Below are 19,676 nucleotides of genomic sequence, written 5' to 3' on the forward strand. Positions count from 1 at the left end.
CATGTGAGCCCATCATTACAAGGTAAGGGATATAACTACACTAATACCCGATAAAGCAACAAAAACGTTTTCAGTGTTCACTGCCTATGGCCGCTTTTAAGATGAGTATTGGCAGTGTGATCACCGGTCTGTACTACTAAGCAAGAAGCACAAAGCATATAGAGTATCTCACAAAAATGAGTACACCCCTCACATTTTTGTAAATATTTTATTATATCTTTTCATGTGACAACCCTGAAGAAATTACACTTTGCTACAATGTAAAGTAGTGAGTGTACATCTTGTATAACAGTGTAAATTTGTTGTCCCCTCAAAATAATTCATCACACAGCCATTAATGTCTAAACCACTGGCAACAAAAGTCAGTACACACCTAAGTGAATATGTCCAAATTGGGCCCAATTAGCCATTTTCCCTCCCCGTGTCATCTGACTCATTAGTGTTACAAGGTCTCAGGTGTGAATGGGGAGCAGGTGTGTTAAATTTGGTGTTCTCGCACTCTCACTCTCTCATACTGCTCACTGGAAGTTCAACATGGCATCTCATGGAAAAGAACTCTCTGAGGATCTGAAAAGAAGTATTGTTGTTCTACATCAGGGGTGTCAAACTCATATTCATCGAGGGCCGCATCAGCATTATGATTGCCCTCAAAAGGGCCGGTTGCGATATATCCAGAGGTTGCCTTTGGGAAATAGACATGTGAGTGCTGCCAGCATTGCTGCAGAAGTTAAAGGGATGGGGAGGTCAGCCTGTCAGTGCTCAGACCAATACGCCGCACACTGCATCAAATTTGTCTGCATGGCTGTTGTCCCAGAAGGAAGCCTCTTCTAAAGTTGATGCACAAGAAAGTCTGCAAACAGTTTGCTGAAGACAAGCAGACTAAGGACATGAATTACTGGAACCATATCCTGTGTATCTGATGAGACCAAGATAAACTTATTTGGTTCCGATGGTGTGTGGTGGCTACCAGGTGAAGTTCAAAGACAAGTGTGTCTTTCCTACAGTCAAGCATGGTGGTGGGAGTGTCATGATCTGGGGCTGCATGAGTGTTGCCGACACTGGGGAGCTACAGTTCATTGGGGGAACCATGAATGCCAATATGTACTGTGACATAATGAAGCAGAGCATGGTACCCTCCCTGAGGGTAAAGGTGATGGACTGGCCAAGCATGTCTCCAGACCTAAACCCTATTGAGCATCTGTGGGGCGTCCTCAAACGGAAGGTGGAGGAGTGCAAGGTCTCTAACATCCACCAGCTCCGTGATGTCATCATGGAGGAGGGGAAGAGGACTCCAGTGGCAGCCTGTGAAGCTCTGGTGAACTCCATGCCCAAGAGGGTTAAGGCAGTGCTGGAAAATAATGGTGGCCACACAAATATTGACATTTTCACTTAAGGGCATACTCACTTTTGTTGCCAGCTGTTTAGACATTAATGGCTGTGTGTTGAGTTATTTTGAGGAGACAGCTAATTTACACTGTTATACAAGCTGTACACTCACTCCTTTACATTGTAGCAAAGTGTCATTTCTATAGTGTTGTCACATAAAGGTATAATATATTTACAAAAGTGTAAGGGGTGTAATCACTTTTGTGAGATACTGTATGCAATAAGATAAACCATAGTACATGCACATTATACACAAGATTTCGAAAAACATCAAAGTCAGCATCTACCCTTTTGGGTGAATTTCTGCTTTAACATGCTTACCGTATATATATTTACATTAGCACTTACTGATATGTCTATAACTTATTTTAAAACAAAAGTTACATATAAAACCTGAATAATCCTGGCTCATGCAGCAGTAACAGTCTTGAACACTCTTTAGTACCTCTAAAAAAATCCAGAATAGTTTTACAATTTCTTTTAGACTGATGACGTAAATGTAGTGAGCATGCAGACTGAATGACAGACGGGCAAGGAAGGGTGCTTTTTGGAATGTTTGGACAACTTTTCCTAGAACAGACCCAGTCTAACAATGCTTATCATCTGTTCAATAGATTACATGCTGTTCTTAGATCCTCAAGTGTAATGCCTGACTTGTTATCTTGGCATGGCTGACCAGTTACTAGTGTCTCTGCTCTTTACCTTTATCACTCTTTGAGCAGCAAATGCTTAAAGAGTTAGTTACAAAAGTTAATCCTACCTTCCTTATGTCTCTCAGCTTGTGAGAACACCTTGGCCTTCTTCTAACAATGTCTTTTCTCTGTTCCATGCTTCCTTCTTCAGTCACCAAAGATGAGAAGGTAAACAAACAGCAATACTCCTCACTTAGGCCCCTTTCACATGGGGCAGCGGAGGTGTGGTGGCGGTATAGCGGTGCGATTTTTAGTGCCGATATACCGTCGTATTTTGCACAATATTTGGCCTCTAGTGGCCGAAAAAGGGCTAATACCCTCTGCAGAGGCGCATTGCCGGCGGTATTACCGCGGTTTCCCATTGATTTCAATGGGAAGGAGCAGTATAGGAGTGGTAAACACCCCGCTCCTATACTGCTCCAAAGATGCGGCTAGCAGGACTTTTGGAGCGGTTCTGCTAGTGCACTGCTTCAGTGTGAAAGTCTTCGAGCTTTCACATTGAAGACTGCAGGGCACAATTTTTTCAGGCGGTATAGCAGCGCTATTTTTAGCGCTAAACCGTCTGAAAAACGTGTCAGTGTGAAAGAGGCCATACTGTATCTGCAGAGAATTTATAGTCTTTTTTTTTCAATCCTATATTTATATAGTATGGGAGCATGGCAACACTCTACTGTATGTATCCTTCAACCAAATTTTAGAAGGGCATATTTATTCTGGTCCAGGGTCTTGGCCTACTACATACCTTATTTCATGTAACGGATCGTAAAGATGCCTGGCTGGCTTTTTTACATTGCCCTATACCAGGTATTTTCGCAGCTCAGCAGAAATTGGCCTCATTCCTTTTTATATCTGCCAAACAAACTATTGCCCAGGCCTGGAAATATCCATCTGTTGCTTTTCAGGAAGTGAAAACCAGGGTGACCGCTATGTAGCCATGTCACCGTAGGGGTTGCTGAATGTAGTGGTTCACCTGTCAGCCTGCCTGGCCCAGATATCCATATTTAAGTCACTCAGAGATATAGAACAGTCCATAGCTTTTGTTTTTTTAATGAGGGGATTAACCACTTGCCTACCTGGCCAATTCTGACATTTCTCTCCTACAGGTAAAAATCATATTTTTTTTTGCTCGGAAATTACACAGAACCCCCAAACATATACATATATAATGTATGTTTTTGTTTTTTTTTTAATATAGTTGCATTGTTTGCGCAGCAGTTTTTCAAGTGCGTTTAAAAAACAAAAATAAAAAATGTAAAGTTAGCCCATTTTTTTGCATAATGTGAAAGATCATATTACACCAAGTAAATAGATATCCAAAATGTCATGCTACAAATATGCACACGCTCGCGGAATGTCACCAAACTTCGGTGCCTAAAAATCCCCTAAGGTGACGCTTTACATTTTTTTACAGGCTACATGTTTTGAGTTACAGAGGAGGTCTAGCACTAGAATTATTGCTCTTGCTCTAATGTTCGCAGCGGTACGTGTGGTTTGAACATTGTTTACATATGTGGGCGTGACTTGCGTATGCATTTTTACTTTTATTTTTCTAGTTTGATGCTTTTTTTTTTTTTTTTTTTTTATTCTCACTTTTTTTCCTATTACTGTCCAAGGAATGTAAACATCCCTTGTAATAGGAATAGTGCATGATTAGTCTTCTTTACAGTGAGATAAGTCTCACCTCTAGGCTGGGAAGCCTGACATAAAAAAATAAAAAAAAATTCAGCTTCCCAGTCAAGGCAGTGGCATCTTTTTTAAATGCAGAGGCTGGGCCTGACGTCATAACATCGCGCCTGGCCTCCGAACGATCAAAGAGACTCCGGGGACCATCTGGCCCGCCGGAAATCTCTATGGTCCGCATCCGGCGCCGGTCGGTTCCTTGATGGCAGGGGTGAACCGGAAGAAGTACCGAAGGGTGGCGGGGGGGTCCCCTCCTGCTAACTGTAGGAACGATCAAGTGGCTGAACCAGCTACAGGCATCATTCAGATATCACTGCTCAAACCTGACGTTATATGGCGTTGGGTGGGCGAAAAGCAGTTAAACTTGGATGGGAAATTGGGAATTATGGGATGCCCAGAAATATTCAGTACAAACTTGCTTGGGACTTCTATATACTCTTCAAATATATACACTTCAGTCTTCTCTCCAGCACTAACTCTTGCTTAAAGCGGGGGTTCACCCTGTTAAAAAAAAAAAAAATGTTTTTTTTTATTAGACCATTACATTCGGCATCGTAGCGCGAGCTACGGTATGCCGGTCTTACATTTTTTATCCCCGTACTCACTGTGCTATCGATGATTGAAGAATCCGGGGAATGGGCGTTCCTATGGTGAGAGAAGGTGATTGACGGCCGGCTCTGGCACGTCACGCTTCTCCGGAAATAGCCGAAATAGGCTTGGCTATTCACGGCGCCTGCGCATAGCCTGTGCGCAGGCGCCGTGAATAGCCGAGACCTACTACGTCTGTCTTCGGGGAGCGTGACGTGCCAGAGCTGGCCGTCAATCATCCTCCCTCTCCATAGGCACGCCCATTCCCCGCGGGAGTCGGATTCTTCAATCATCGATAGCACAGTGAGTACGGGGATTAAAAATTTAAGACCGGCATACCGTAGCTCGCGCTACGATGCCGAATGTAATGGTCTAATGATGTGAAGGAGGGTGAACCACCGCTTTAAGACCTCTTATCCTTCACTCCTCCAGCACTTCACTTGCTACACACCTTACTACTCCAGTACTTCACTTGCTGCAGACTGTTTCTCCTCCAGACTAGCTAGCACCACATAGTTGGACCTGACACTAACTCAGCCAGGCCTCAGTGAATTGCCTTTTGTGGGCAGGGACCCCGGGCCCCTGTGGTGTAGAAATAGTTCAGGTGTTGGCTGTCCTCAGTTCAGCTACCAATTCCCAGATGGCTCTCTTCAGGCCTTGCCAGCCAGCCTGGCTGCAATGACCTCTATCCACTGTCCTTCCCACAGTCCTCTCTTTAGGTTTTGCATCCATCTCAAACTGCAATCTCCTAGTTCTCTCAGACGTGCCTCCCCAGTTCTCCCGACTGCTCACTCACCAGCTCTCTTGGTTGTGTCCAGTTGGCTGTGTCTGTCAGACGCGAGTGAGGAAAAGCTGATAAACGTCTCTTCGTGTATACATTGTGATCAGCTGTGATTGGACACAACTGATCACATGGTATAGAGCCTTTGTCAGAGGCTCTTTACCGAGATCAGTGTTGCGGTGTGTCAGACTGATACACAGCACCACCGATCTCCGCGCTGTGTGCCCCTGCGGGCGTGCGCGGGCCTGTTATCCTGATCATGTCATATGGCGCCCGGTCAGGATAACCGAACCACTTTGCGCATGTCATGTTGCTATATGGCGGACGGGAAGTGGTTAACCTTAAACTGCATAGAGTGTTCTTTACTGTCAGAGTGGTAAGGATGCGGAACTCCTTCCACAAGCAGTAGTTTCAGCAGGGAGTGTTGAATGGAAGTTGCACTTTTATTATGTGAAGCATACCCTCCTTTTGTACACTCTAGCTTTCTGTTAAACAAATATTTTTTTTTTTAAATTAACAAGCTGACTTTCAAAGGAAAACTGTGAGCTTGGCATAGCTGCTGATCCCTGCACTGCCCCCTAAATAATACCTGAACATCATTATATCTGGTCAGCATTCTATGTCTTGAAAATATTATTGCAGACTTTCAGTCGAATGTATTTTTCTCTTCTGGCATGTGAGGGACCTGTCATTTTTCAGTGTCTGTGGGAACCTGCTAATAAAGTTGTATGTCAATAGACAACATACCCTAAAGCCATCTAATAGAGTGACAGCATTTGGCTGCATGTCTAAACATAGCCACGTTTTTTGTCAAGCTTCACTTCATCATTATTGGGGAATTGTAATCAGCATATAAATAACCTTCATTTTAATGTAATTGCTGCCCTGAAACTGCTCCTCAGGGTCACAGTGAAGAATTTAATGTATGATTATTTGTTTTAAATAAATAGGCTCTCAGACAGCTTTTTTCACTGTTATGTTTGTTAACGGTTTCTCTTTTAGATGTTGCCCTTATTTTGTATATAGAACTGTGATGTAGTAGTTGTTGTTGTTGTTGTACTACACATGTCACAGGTACCATCTTATATTGAGTGCGTCATTACAAATAGTGAAACAATGCAGATGGAACTTTTAGGCTGCATTCACACCTGAGCGTCGGTCGTTCGGCTTTTTTTTCGCAGTTTTCATGCGTATTCATGCTTATTTGCTCGTTTGCATACAGCGTTGTCCGACGTTTTTGTACTTTGACGTTTTTTATTTTAGCCAATAGGAAAAACTATCATCTTTTCATCACTTGTTGCTATGTTGGTAGATTTTTTTAATCTTCTGCATGGGCGACAAGTTCTATTGATTAAAGCGACGAAACGCCCGTAGCAAACGCCCGTTGTCGCGCAAGTCGCTTGAATCGAGCGTTTCCATTACTTTCTATGGGAAATGGAAACGCTCAAATACGCCCGATACGCGCGACAAAAAAGGGTCCGGAACTTTTTTTGGCTACAGGCAATGGGCGTCAGGCGCATCAGCGTTCAGATGTGAACCATCCCCATAGACTTTCATGTATTTTGGTCCCTCTGGCGTTTGTGAGCGTCGCGCTACAGGCAACAAAACGCCTAGGTGTGAATGGGCTCTTAAGGGGCCAATATAAATTTATAGCACAGATCATATTGTGTGTGTTTATGTATGTATGTGTGTGTACCCTTTTATGAATTTTATGTTACTGAGGGGTTTATTTGCTGGAGAGTACCATAATAACAATAATAAAAGGTACAAAGATTGTATGTGTGTATGTGTGTATGTATGTATGTATGTATGTATGTATGTATGTGTGTGTGTGTGTGTGTGTGTGTGTGTGTGTGTGTGTGTGTGTGTGTGTATGTATATGTATATATGTATATATATGTATATATATATATATATATATATATATATATATACACACGAACACACAATCTTTGTACCTTTTTATTATTGTTATTATGTTACTGAGGGGTTTATTTGTTGGAGAGTGCAAAATCAGGCTCACTTCTGCATAGAAACCAATCAGCTTCCAGGTTTTATTGCCAAAGCCTAATTGAACACGCTTAAGAAGCTGATTGGGTTCTAAGCAGAAGGCATGTAAGCAGTGGAGGCAGTTCCTATCCACCTCACACATACTCTATTACATTTCTTAAAGCAACCCCTGTTGGCATATGTCTCTCTATACATGGGGAGTGTAGAGTTCACTAATTGTTGCCAGAAATGGACAGTAGAGGGAGAAGGCTTTTTCCAATTCAAAGTACAGTAAAACCTTGGTTTGAGAGTAACTTGGTTTGAGAGCGTTTTGCAAGACAAGCAAAATGTTTTAATAAATTTTGCCTTGATATAAGAGTAGCGTCATGTCACAACTGAGTATAAAAAAGAAGAGAGGTGCCTTTTAAGTGTAGCAATATGGTTACATTTAATGAAGGTACAACATTTAGCAACTTATTGCTACACTTAGAGGTGCCTCTCTTCTCTTTTATACCCTGTAAAAAAAATGCTTTGATATACAAGTGCTTTGGATTACAAGCATGTTTCTGGAATGAATTATGCTCGCAAACCAAGGTTTTACTGTAATTGCCTTCCCAGCGTAATATTAAAGTAACCCTAGAAGGGTCCTTTCTGCTGCAGTAGGTACAAAATCATCTACTAGGCCCAGCAAACAAATTTTTAGGAGAAGGGGTAATTGATGTGCCCCACTGTATTGATCATGTCAACCCTATTCTGAGAGATTGCTGGACAGTCCAAAGGAAAGGTTTGAAATCTCCCATCTGATGAGAACATCTTCAACAGGCCGGGGAATTGTGCAGATATGTGCAGGCACCTACTAGCAGTTTTATTTTTAAAGTGGTTATAAACCCTCACATAAACCCTCACCAGAGGCCAGTCATTTCACTGGATATATATCCAGTGAAATGACTGGCCTCTGGTGATACACAAATCCTCCTACACAGGTTGTACCTATTTATGTACAGCCATCTTTCCCCTACAGCCATTCAAAGTGCACACGATCTCTTAGCCAAGTAAAAGTGCTTAATACTAGAGGTAGACCGATATGGGTTTTTCTCTGGCCGATGCCGATATTTAGAAATTGGGGCAGCCGATGGATATATGATGCTGATTTTTGTGGTCGATATTTTAGGCAGATTAAAATAAAACAAAATAACAACCTCACCCACTCCACTCCTTCCTGCTTACTCCTGTCACTCTAGCACACACTTGATGTCCTCAGTACAGATGGCACTGGCAGGTGTCACTGGTTGGTGGCACTGGTTTGGAACTGGCAGGTGGCACTGGTTTGGAACTGACAGATGGCACTGGCAGGTGGCACTGGTTTGGAACTGATAGATGGCACTATTGGCACTGACAGGTGGCACTAGTTTGGAACTGACAGGTGGCACTGATTGGCACTAGCAGGTGTCACTGGTTTGGAACTGACAGATGGCACTGATTGGGAGAGTCACTGGCAATTAAAACTGGTTGGCACTGGCAGGTGGCACCGAGTGGCAGTGGCACTGGCTGACAGTGGCGGGTGACACTGGCTGGCAGTGGTTGGCACTGGCGGTTGACACAGGTTGGCATACACGTAATGGCCCTCTCAGATACCATCCCATTGGCTGGTGTAATATAGCTGCTGGGTCCCGCCCACCCCGGGCCGGTTCCCGCCCACCCCAACATCGAGCGGACAGCTCCTCTCTGTTACTTGTCAGTTTCACTCTCAGCGTGGCACTTCATGCTGCCAGAGCCGCTGAGTGTGGAGAAGGGAGGAGGTATGGCGGTCAGTGTAAAATATCGGCCTAATTTTGATAATAATCGGCCAAGCGCATTGATTGAGATGGATGGATGCTGCAATAGGGCATCCATGTCTCCATCCATCCACAGCCAGTGATCTGGATCTATCTGGCAGGGCCTGCAGGACAGCGGGATTTTTGGGTTGAGTACCTTACTATGAGCACCTTTTATTGATACTTCTTGTGAGTGTTTTTAATCATGTGTTGATAAATCTATACTTAAATACTATACTCAGGTGGCACCGACTCCCAGCCCTTTTTCCAGTTTAATGAAGACCTGGTTAAGGGTCTGGTTAGTATTGCACAGAATACATGAAGGTTACAAGACAGTTATTAGCCAAAAATGCAAGTGCTGCGTGACACATGGGTTGAATATGTAAACAGATTTTCACACTCTCATTTATGGGGAGGATAGTGAACTATATGCATACTGCTTTGGCTGGAGTTTACCTTTCGGTAGACATGCACTTATCTTTATTAGATTTCTGTCATTCAGTTCCTGCCATTTTGACATCTTTGATGGACAGACTGTGTATTGCGTTCCTTCAACTAGATTAGATTTCTCTGTGATGTGTCCATCAGTGGTCCTTGGTGGTTCACATAAACTGGCCTGCTCATAGCATACATTTTATAGGTGGCTGTATCCTATAACAGATTCTGGGTGCCATATATGTCTATTGGTTGCGTTGTTTAAACTGTATATGACTAAGCACAGGCCTAAATGGTTTCATTGTAAAAGTGTCCCCTAGTTATTAAGCTCTAATGAGCAGGACCCTCTGATTCGGCCTGTAGTGAATTGTATTGTAACTACACTGCCTGTCCTTATGTTGTAAAGTGCTGCGCAAACTGTTGGCAATATGTAAATCCTGTATACTAATTTATTGTCTTTATATTTGCTCTTTTATTCTATCCAATTAAAATCATTAGTACAAAAAATGACTCCATCAGCAGTAAAAAAAAAAAAAAAGACCCAGTGTCCGCGGGAGTAAATAATAAATCACATAGTGCCTGTAGCCAGTAGAAGGAGGAATAATGCCCCGTTGTTGGTTTTAGTGGAAAGAATAGTGCCTCATTTTTTTATACCAGTGGGAGGAATTATGTCCCATTTCTAGTGCAAGTGGGATGAATAGTGTCCCATCATTTGTGTAAGTGGAAGGAGAAATGACCCATTGTTGATATCAGTGAGAAGATTGGTTTGGTCCAGGGGATGTTGAGTGGTTAGTAGAGGAAGATTGGGTTCATAGGGGGGTGTGGGGGAGGGATAAGGTAGGATGGGATGTTGGGTTGTATTTTGCATTTGGTATTTTTCAAATAAACTTGCAGTACCAATAAGTTGGTGTAATTTCCCTACTTTATTTTTCTTTGTTTACTTAGAGATGGGTGGTTCCCCCTTGTTGGTGTCAGTGGAAGGGATGGTGCCCCTTTGTTGGTGTCAGCGGAAGGGATGGTGCCCCCTTGTTGGTGTCAGCAGGAGGGATGGTGCCCCCTTGGTGTCAGTGGAAGGGATGGTGCCCCCTTGGTGTCAGTGGAAGGGATGGTGCCCCCTTGGTGTCAGTGGAAGGGATGGTGCCCCCTTGTTGGTGTCAGTGGAAGGGTTGGTGCCCCCTTGTTGGTGTCAGTGGAAGGGCTGGTGTCAGTGGAAGGGCTGGTGTCAGTGGAAGGGCTGGTGTCAGTGGAAGGACTGGTGCCCCCTTGTTGGTGTCAGTGGAAGGGCTGGTGCCCCCTTGGTGTCAGTGGAAGGGCTGGTGCCCCCTTTTTGGAGTCAGTGGGAGGAACATTGCTCAGAGGGCCGCATTTGGGCCACAGTTTGGAGACCACTGTGATAGAGTAAACTTTTTTTATACTGCTTATTTATTTTTTTACACCAGAGTCCTAAATGTAGATAATGGATATTTCCAATTATTTCTTTTCTCAGAGATTGTCAGAGGAGTCATCCATTCTTTGGGCATTTGTTAAGGTGTGCACTTCTACATTAGAAGTGGAGAACCCAAATGACAGCGGTCTAGACAAGGCATTAAAGTTTTTTTTTTTTTAATTGCCCACTGATTTCTTATCTGCCCTAGAGAGCCCTCCATACCGCTAGTCGCCTTGCTCAGCACGATTTGTAGTCTCTCTTCTCTTGCTGCAACTCTTATAATGACAAATTAGATAACCTAAATGCTCATGAGCAGAGTTTTTGCAAGTAGATCCCCTAGCGATAAGAGGGTGGGCGGTTGAGCAAATTCACCAGTATCTATCAAAAACGGAGATTTGCGTTTGAGTGAGCTGACCCTTTAAATGAGGAAAATGGTAAGTAAACTGTTTCGGAAGTGTCATCCTGGTGGGAATTAACCTTTTCAGAATTAAAAACAAAGGCAGTTACCTTCTCCAAGCTGCTTATCTGTCAGCTGCTTAGTGTGCAGAGGAAAGCAGGCTTGCCAGTAATTATTACAGACTGGGTCTCCTGAGAAGGAAGTGCTTATTGTATGAGAATGAAGCATCTGGTATCTCAGTGATAAGCTAAGAAGGTCATTCATTTACAAAGTTCACACATGTGCTTTTCCACCGTGTACACCTGGACATGGCTTTACACCGCTTCTTTTACTGAATATTTGAATAGATATGTTAAAGGTCAGTTGTACTGGCTTAGAAATAATTGGAGTATTGTATGGTAATGTGTATAGTATGCCTAATGCTTTAAGAACTGACCTATAAGGTCATTGGTGCATGCTCCTTGTCTCCAGCTGAGATCCGAGGAATCAGGATTTGTACAAGTCACCCCAATACAGAGCTTGCCTTCCTGTACCAACTAGGCGCCACGGGAGCGACATGAGTTGCAGCATCAGTAGCCATGGCATGTAAACAAAGCATCAGGATGGTATAGATTAAGCTACTCTAAAAAATAGGGGCAATCTAAGAATTGAATAATAATGTACATTAACTGAAGACCTTTCTGATGTACTAATGTACCGTTATCTTTTTGTGCAGAGAATATTCAAATCAAATGTTCAAATATTGTATGATTCATTGAATGTCTATCAGTATGGTAGGTTTACTGATCAGAAAAAAAGCTCTTTGGTGCCCTCTTCTGGTAAATACAGGAAATTACAAACAAGCTGGCACAATATATGTGTTTTTGTACCACTTCTGAATTACAAGCCTAATGTGGAACACTCTCTATCAATAATTCCCTTTTTTTTTTTTTCCTCTTTCAGATTTTCTCTGCATAAATCCAGCTCTGAAGACAGCTCTGTAGGTAAGTGCATCTTCTACACTTTTCTGAGTTTTCTTTTTTCATGTGTTTATGAATAAAGCTAACTAAATCAGCATTTATGGTCTATTGAAATATTTCAGCAATATATGAATGAAATACTACTCAGGTTTATTCTGCCCTTCAGGAAACAAGGTGCAACGTTTAGAACTCCATAATAAGCATTAGCAATCTTAAACCAGGCAGTCAGGAATGCTAGTTATTATAATTATTAATTTTAGGCAAGCTTTATTGAAAAGTGGGCTTCAGGTAGAGTATCATAATATTCTCAGAGGTCGGGTTTGGCTACTTGAATCAGTCTTAGCCCAGGTTCACACTGGGCTGCGGGCAGTGGTGTATTTAGGTTTTGTGCTGCCCTAGGCCTGACTAAACTCGTGCACCCCCTAATTTAAATATGACCCACCCCCTTCCTGTTAAGGCCACACTTATTTCTGTTTTCGAATGGGGACACTAGTTCTGAGGGCCTGGGGGGAGCAATGGATTCCCTTTAATTTGCATAGATTTCCTCTCACTTCCTGTTTGGCTATGGGGCAGGAAGTGAAGGGAAATCTCTGCAATGGGACAGGGATGGTAAAAAGTAAACTGACAGGGGCTCTAAATCTCCCTTACTCTAGCCAAAATTAAAAAAAAAAGTGTTGACTATAGTTCTATTTTAAGCACAAATTTCTGATAATTTTATGAAGAGGACTAAGAAGATATAACCATGCCAATGGTGCAGCAGGAAACATATGGCACAGTGAGGAAGGTTTGTGGTCCATGATGATAGGACAGTCAAAATTAGAAGCAGAGCCCCCGCCCCCCTCACACACAGTGTGGCCGCTTTATGGGAGCATTAGACTAATTTACCTCCTAGCCCATTCCACCCCATAAGACTGGCGCTATAATAATAGTGTAGCGCAAGCTGGCGGGGGACTCTTTTTGTGCTGCCCCCTGCAAAGTGCTGCCCTAGGCCTGGACCTTGTTGGCCTAGGCCAGGATACAGCGTTGGCTGCGGGAATGAAACCATGCGCGTTCAGCTGAACTTACTCGATTTCACTCCCGCTTGTCAGTCCCAATTTCAGCCGCGATTACAGAGACATCCGTGCAGTTTCTGCACAGATGTAAATCACGATGTAATGCCGAAATTGCAAAAAGTAGTACAGAAATTACTTTTTGAAATCGGTGCAGCGCCACAAATGCAGCGTCGCACCAATTAGGACAGTACCATTGCCGGCAAATGCAGCCGATTTGACATGTCAAATCGCATGTCAAAATGCACAAGTGTGAACCAGGACTCAAAGTGGTATTAAACCCAAAAACAAAATTGTTATTAATTTTTCAGATTACCAATCATAAGTGGCGGCTGCATCCATTTTCTTTTTTAGGTTTTTTTTTACCCTTTTTATCTCACCTGGTGATCCAGCCAATAACACACTTCCTGTCTTGCTCCTCCTACTCATAGAAAAAATACTGTCATTACATGGCACCCCTTCCTCCGCCGCGGGGACAGTTAGAAAACGCAGTGTTCATCGCATATGTGCAGTAGGGAACTAGCTGTGAAGCTGAAAGGCTTCACTGCCAGTCTCCATTACGATGATTGGCGGTGGCGGCACCCGACAGCTGATCCAAAAATCGGGTGGGGTGCCAACATCGCAGGCTTCCTGGACAGGTAACTGTCCATATATTAGAAGTCAGCAGCTACAGTATTTGTAGCTGCTGACTTAATTTTTATTAATTTTTTTCACAAGCAGAACTCGACTTTAACTGCTTTCGAGAAATGCTTTAGTGTACATTTTAGGATTGCCTAGACAAAAATACAAAGCTTAAAGTTTTGTAGCATACTTGAACGTTATGGCTCACTTCCATCTGGGTGTGCTCTCCTTCAGCGGTGAAATGTGTGAGCTTTTTGCCACATTTTGTCACCGCTCCTCATGTTCCCGGTCTCTCTCTCTTTTTTAACCGCTAATAATGTAACCTCTGCACATGCGCACTAGAGTTACATTATCCTGCCACCTGGCTTCACCCTTGGCATCTTACGCATGTTGTCACATTAAAAAGTTGAGAAGCGGGGGGCTGCCGAAAATGACATGTCACATTAAGGATGAGAAGCGAAGTGGGGGGGGGGGGGTTTCCACTATCGAAAATTACATCTTACATTAGCTGGGGGTGCTGAATTCTTACCTCCTCTCCCATGCAGCAAGCGAGGTTGAGAAGCGAGGTGAGGGGCCGGAAATGACTTCTCACCAGGTGGGGCCCTAAGCGGCTTTGCGGGGCCCTAAGCGGCTTGCATAGTGAGTCTATAGGGCGGATCGGCCCTGCTGGGAATGGGTTGGAACTGTACTTTGCACTGCATTGTGCAATTATTGCAGTACAGTAATAAAAGTAAGCTAGCAAAAACATTATAAAATCCCCTATACTAAAAACCTAAATTTTCTGGCCAATTTTTGTGTGTTATTTTCACTTACTACTCCCATAAATGTTTGTATGCCAAGTTTTTTTGTTTCACTCACTGCTCCCATAAATGTATTTCATCTGTATGTTTTAGCTGTGTGTCTAAAGTAAATTTTATGTACGCCTATGTGGTCATTTAGAAAGAGCCTACTAATAATTGATATTGAATTGTGCAGATTTCCGATACATTGCAGAAATATGGACTAATATAGCAAGACGTGTCTTTGTTTGCCATCTCAAATAATTGTTTTTGCAGTGCTATGATATTTAGTACACATCAAAGCGGTTTGGAATTATTATTTTGTTTTTCCCTTGAATATTAGGAAAAATTGACTGGAAGAAGAAAAATAAACATTTCTGGCAAAATTTCCGAAAAAGCCAAAAAGGAATAACGAGACAGTCTTCAAAAGGTAATAGAAGTTACACAGCTCTTGATGTATATGCCATTCATGCCCAAGACCATGCTAGAAAAGTGACAGTTGTCCTCAGTTTGATTGCTATGGGCTGCAAGAGGTTTTGCTAAAAAAGGATTTTTAGCAATAGAGTTTTAGTAACTTAACTTACCTGTAATGAAGCCCCACATCATGCAGTCAGCTGGATCCTGGAGAAATCGACTCTGCAAGGATGCTGGTCTTCTTCCTGGCACAGAAATTCTAGCGCTAAAGTGGTCAATAACTTCAGGTCACCGGGCCAAATTCAGTAGAAAAAACTCCTGATGTGGTCTGTGCCCTCCTCCTCCATTCAATTTTTTTCATTGCTTTCACTGCATTGTAATAACTATCTCTGAATGGGAGTCTGTAGAATGACAGAATCCTCTCTCCACTATTTAGGGATTGTGTTACACGCAGTGAAAGCAATTAAAGAACGTTTCTCAGTAGAAGTGGAACAGGTCCCCATCAGGAGCTTTTTCTATTGAATTTAGCCCAGAGACCTGAAGCTATTAATCACTGCAGTGCTGGAATTTCAGAGGCAGGAAGAGGACTGGCATCGCTGCAATGAAGAATTCTCCTGGATTCAGCTGCCTGCACAACGTGGAACACACTTCATTACAGGTAAGTTGGGTAACTAAAGTGCTGCATTTGAAACTAACAAATTCAAAAGGGCAAAAAAAAGCTCTACCAATTTTGAATATCCTGGATGTGTTGCCCACAATTTTAATTTCTCCAACTCTGTCAGGCAGGTTGTTTTTAAACCACTCCAGTTTAGTTTTAGCTGTATGTTTAGGGTTATTTTGCTGCAGTTTGAAAGTTTTATCAAACATAGAACCTTTTTTTCCCCATATTTGCTTTTCAACAAATTCTAAATAGAATTTAACATTTGCTATGTTTATCATGTTTATCTCTTCCATAATACCTAATCTTGTGAAGTGTATGTGTTATAGATGTCAGTTTCTCATTGGTCAATCTTTGTAGCTGTTTCAGAGCAACCTATGTTCTCTGTGTTGGTTTTCTGACTACTGTTGCTACTACTGAAATAGGATAATTTATTTTGACATACAACCTATAATTCGTTTCAGGAGAATGCTCGTAATCCAAAGTACTCGCATATCAAAGCGAGTTTCCCCATTGAGGTCAATGGAAACAGAAATAATTTGTTCCCCATTGACTTCAATGGCATGTAATACTGCATGTGGCCAGAGGTGGGGGGGCCTCAGAGTCTCAGAAACATACGGAAAGGCCCAAGGACCTGCCTCTGAAATTCCAACACCGCAGCTGTTTCTGAGAAACCTATGTTCTCTGTGTTGGTTTTCTGACTACTGCTGCTACTACTATATAGGATTATGTATGTATAAAGCGGTTTTAAACCCAAAACCAAAAATTTAATATACAGTGAAAACTCAGATTACAAGCATAATCCGTTCCAGGAGTATGCTCGTAATCCAAAGTACTCACATATCAAAGCGAGTTTCCCCATTGAGGTCAATGGAAATGAAAATAATTTGTTCCCCAATACTGCATGTGGCCAGAGGTGGGGAGGCGCCAGAGAACCTTGGAAATGCACGGAAACGCCCGAGGACAGCACGGCTGAATTCGGCATACCTCGAAAAGGCTCAAACTGTCTTTCCGTGCATTTCCGATCGGCTCCGGCGCCCTCATGCCAAATGCAGTACTGCACACCGCGGTGGCTCGAATCCTGCTTGTTTTGCGAGACAACACTTGCAAACCGAGTCAGGATTTAAAAAAAAAAAAACAGTGCTCGTATTGCAAAATGCTCGTTAACTGTGTTACCTGCAAACCGAGGTTCCACTGTATTGCAGCTTACCAATCTTTAGATGTGGTGGCTACATCAGTTTTATTTTTTTAGACCTGGTGATCTGGCCAGTAATCACCTCTTCACCTTTCCAATGTTTTTCAACACCCTTTTCCAACTCACTGCAATCCCTAGTAAATCGAAAATGCATCCTCATTCACACTGCACACTGCATCCCTTCTCCGCTTTTACATTCCCACTGAACTCTATGCCTATTTTTACCCTTCTGCCATTACACACCCACCCACCAGGGGCAGTGGAAAAGTAATAAGAGCAGTTACAGGCATAATAACCCCATGACACCATTTGGGAGACTGGGTACGTGTGTGAGATACCTAGTTTGTTGGGGTGTGCAAGAATATGGTAGTATGGTCCTCTGTATGATCTGCTAGGAAAATTAAATGAAATGCTCCTATTTGCATGGGGAGATATGAAAGGTACATCTCCAAAAGCGGCTATGCCGGTCATTCCTTTGTAAACATCTTTAGCCTTGTTGAAATGTGACAAAGGTTGCAAAGAGGGCATTTAAATAAATATCAGAAAAAAAAAGTTTTTTATTTTGCCCCACTTCGCATACACACTTCCCCGTTTTAAGGCCTTGTTTACACCATACGTGCCGAAAAACTGATGGAAATTGACGTGCAGATTTTACTTGCATAGACACAAGTTTACATCAGTTTTCAAGCGCGTGAGTTTTATACACATTGCAGATTCCTCCGCAGAAAAAATCCATAGGATACTAGTGTTGTGGTGTGAACAGGGCACATAGGGGGTTATTTACAAAAGGCAAATCCACTTTGCACTATAAGTGCAAACTACAAATGCAAAATGCACTTGAAATTGCACTGAAAGTGCACTTGGAACTGTAGATCTTAGGGGGACATGCAAGGAAAATAAAAAAAACAGCATCTTCGCTTGCACATGATTGGATAATAAAATCAGCAGAGCTTCCCCTCATTTCAGATTTACCCCTCAGATTTACAGCAACTGCACTTCTAAGTGCACTTTTAGTGCAATTTCAAGTGCACTTTGCACTTGTAGTTAGCACTTGTAGTGCAAAGTGGATTTGCCTTTCGTAAATAACAATTGTTTGCAGAACACATGCAGAAAAACTCATGTCTCTTCACATGGTGTGAATGAGGCCTAAATATTTGATGTAAAAAGTTGTAATGTTGAAGTGCAGAGTTAAACCGCATTAGTAATGTTCAGGGTAACATAAATGATCGGTGGCCCCTGCTTTCTCTTTTTACAGGTATTAGCAGCTTGACAACATAACCTAATGTTAGCATTGACGTTTGGGGGTATGCTCAGAGATCACAGATATAGCTAACAGAATGTAAATAGAACTACTGACAAGTAATTTAAAGTGTAAATGCACTGCATCTAAGCAGCACAAACTAAAAACGCTATTTGACTGCAAGGGCACTGCTTCCAATTTGACAACTGTGTGGGTTCATGTCCCTGGACTGGCACTGTCTGCTTTTTGGGTCCATGCACCTACACCCGCATGGATGTCAGATCTGTCCTTGCAGCTGCTGTGTCCCAATTAACATAAATAGGACTCCCTGCACTGGGATGCACAGAATACCTGTGCTTCCCCGTGAAGGTAAACATGGACCACCATGGACATATGCTTCAGCACACACCACTGAATGAGACCTTAGTAGGAATTACGTAATTTATATTGTGTTTATGTGTGCAAATAAGGATTTAAGTTGTTTGTTTTTTTGTGAAAATAGTGATTTGTTAAACACTTGCAGGGCCAGTAAAAATCAGTAGCACTTTATCTTTATTTTGCTGGTCATGTGCTTTCAGAAAATATATGTTTTTTTGGGTCCTTTACAAATTCTGAAAGCTGTAAGTAAAAAATGAAAACCTCCCAATTTTTTGGGAGATTTCGATATTTACAGTTTTGGGTAAAACGATTTTAAAAATTTTGTGAAAAGGCGCAGTTTTAAATTAACAAATATTTGTTATTAACTCAACACAGGTTAAGCTTTTATATTCAGTAGGAATTTCATTGCAAATTTGCTGTGTTTTTATCGGCTAATAAATATTTTGGTATATTTTCCTGGAATCTGGAGCCATGTGCCCTTAACTACAGTAAGGTGTAGGTAGGTTTACATAGCCAAGAAAGACCTTCCCTCCTAAAGACACCTGGGATGTATGACATCCTTTGCCTAGGCAACGAAACCAGGAAGAAATTGAAGAAATGTAAAAAAAACTGTTTAAAACGTGTAACTATCATATTCTTTCCTATCTGTTTACTAATACTAGCAGCATAAGGATTAAAAATACTTAATGTTGATTGAGAGTGTGAAGTTCCACTTTAACCACTTTCTGATCGCCGCACACCTATTTACATCGATAGAATGGCACGGGCAGGCAGATTAGCATACAGGTACGTCCCTTTAAATCTGCAGCCCAGTGGGCGCGCGCCCGCCTCGTGAGTGCGGCCGAGGGTCCTGGGAACTCGATGTTCCCGGGAGTCCCGCGATTGCGTTCGGCAAGAGCAGGGGAATGCCTTTGTAAACAAGGTATTCCCCTATTCTGCCTTGTGACACTGTCAATGATGATCGTTCCTTGTGATCGGGAACTTGCCCTAACAGTAAGAATCACTTCCTAGAGAACACTTAACCCCTGCAGCGCCACCTAGTGGTTAACCCCTTCACTGCCAGTGTCATTTTTACAGTAATCGGTGCATTTTTATAGCACCGATCGCTGTAAAAATTACAATGGTCCCAAAATGGTGTCAAAAGTGTCCGATGTGTCCGCCATAATGTCGCAGTCACGATAAAAATCACTGATCG

General features: G+C 42.5%; 1 protein-coding gene across 7 annotated transcripts in view; it reads left to right on the forward strand.

Moving 5' to 3' along the window:
- SASH1 (SAM and SH3 domain containing 1) overlaps positions 1 to 19,676 on the forward strand; it is a 257,520-nt gene that overhangs the window by 107,840 nt on the left and 130,004 nt on the right. For all 7 annotated transcript variants that reach the window (XM_040350581.1, XM_040350582.1, XM_040350585.1 and 4 more), the window contains 2 exons: positions 12,131 to 12,171; positions 14,940 to 15,026. In XM_040350581.1, coding sequence (XP_040206515.1) covers positions 12,131 to 12,171; positions 14,940 to 15,026 — 128 coding nt within the window. The remainder of the gene's footprint in view (positions 1 to 12,130; positions 12,172 to 14,939; positions 15,027 to 19,676) is intronic.

The sequence above is a fragment of the Rana temporaria genome, chromosome 4 (genome assembly GCF_905171775.1).
Source record: "Rana temporaria chromosome 4, aRanTem1.1, whole genome shotgun sequence".
Taxonomy (NCBI): Eukaryota; Metazoa; Chordata; class Amphibia; order Anura; family Ranidae; genus Rana; species Rana temporaria.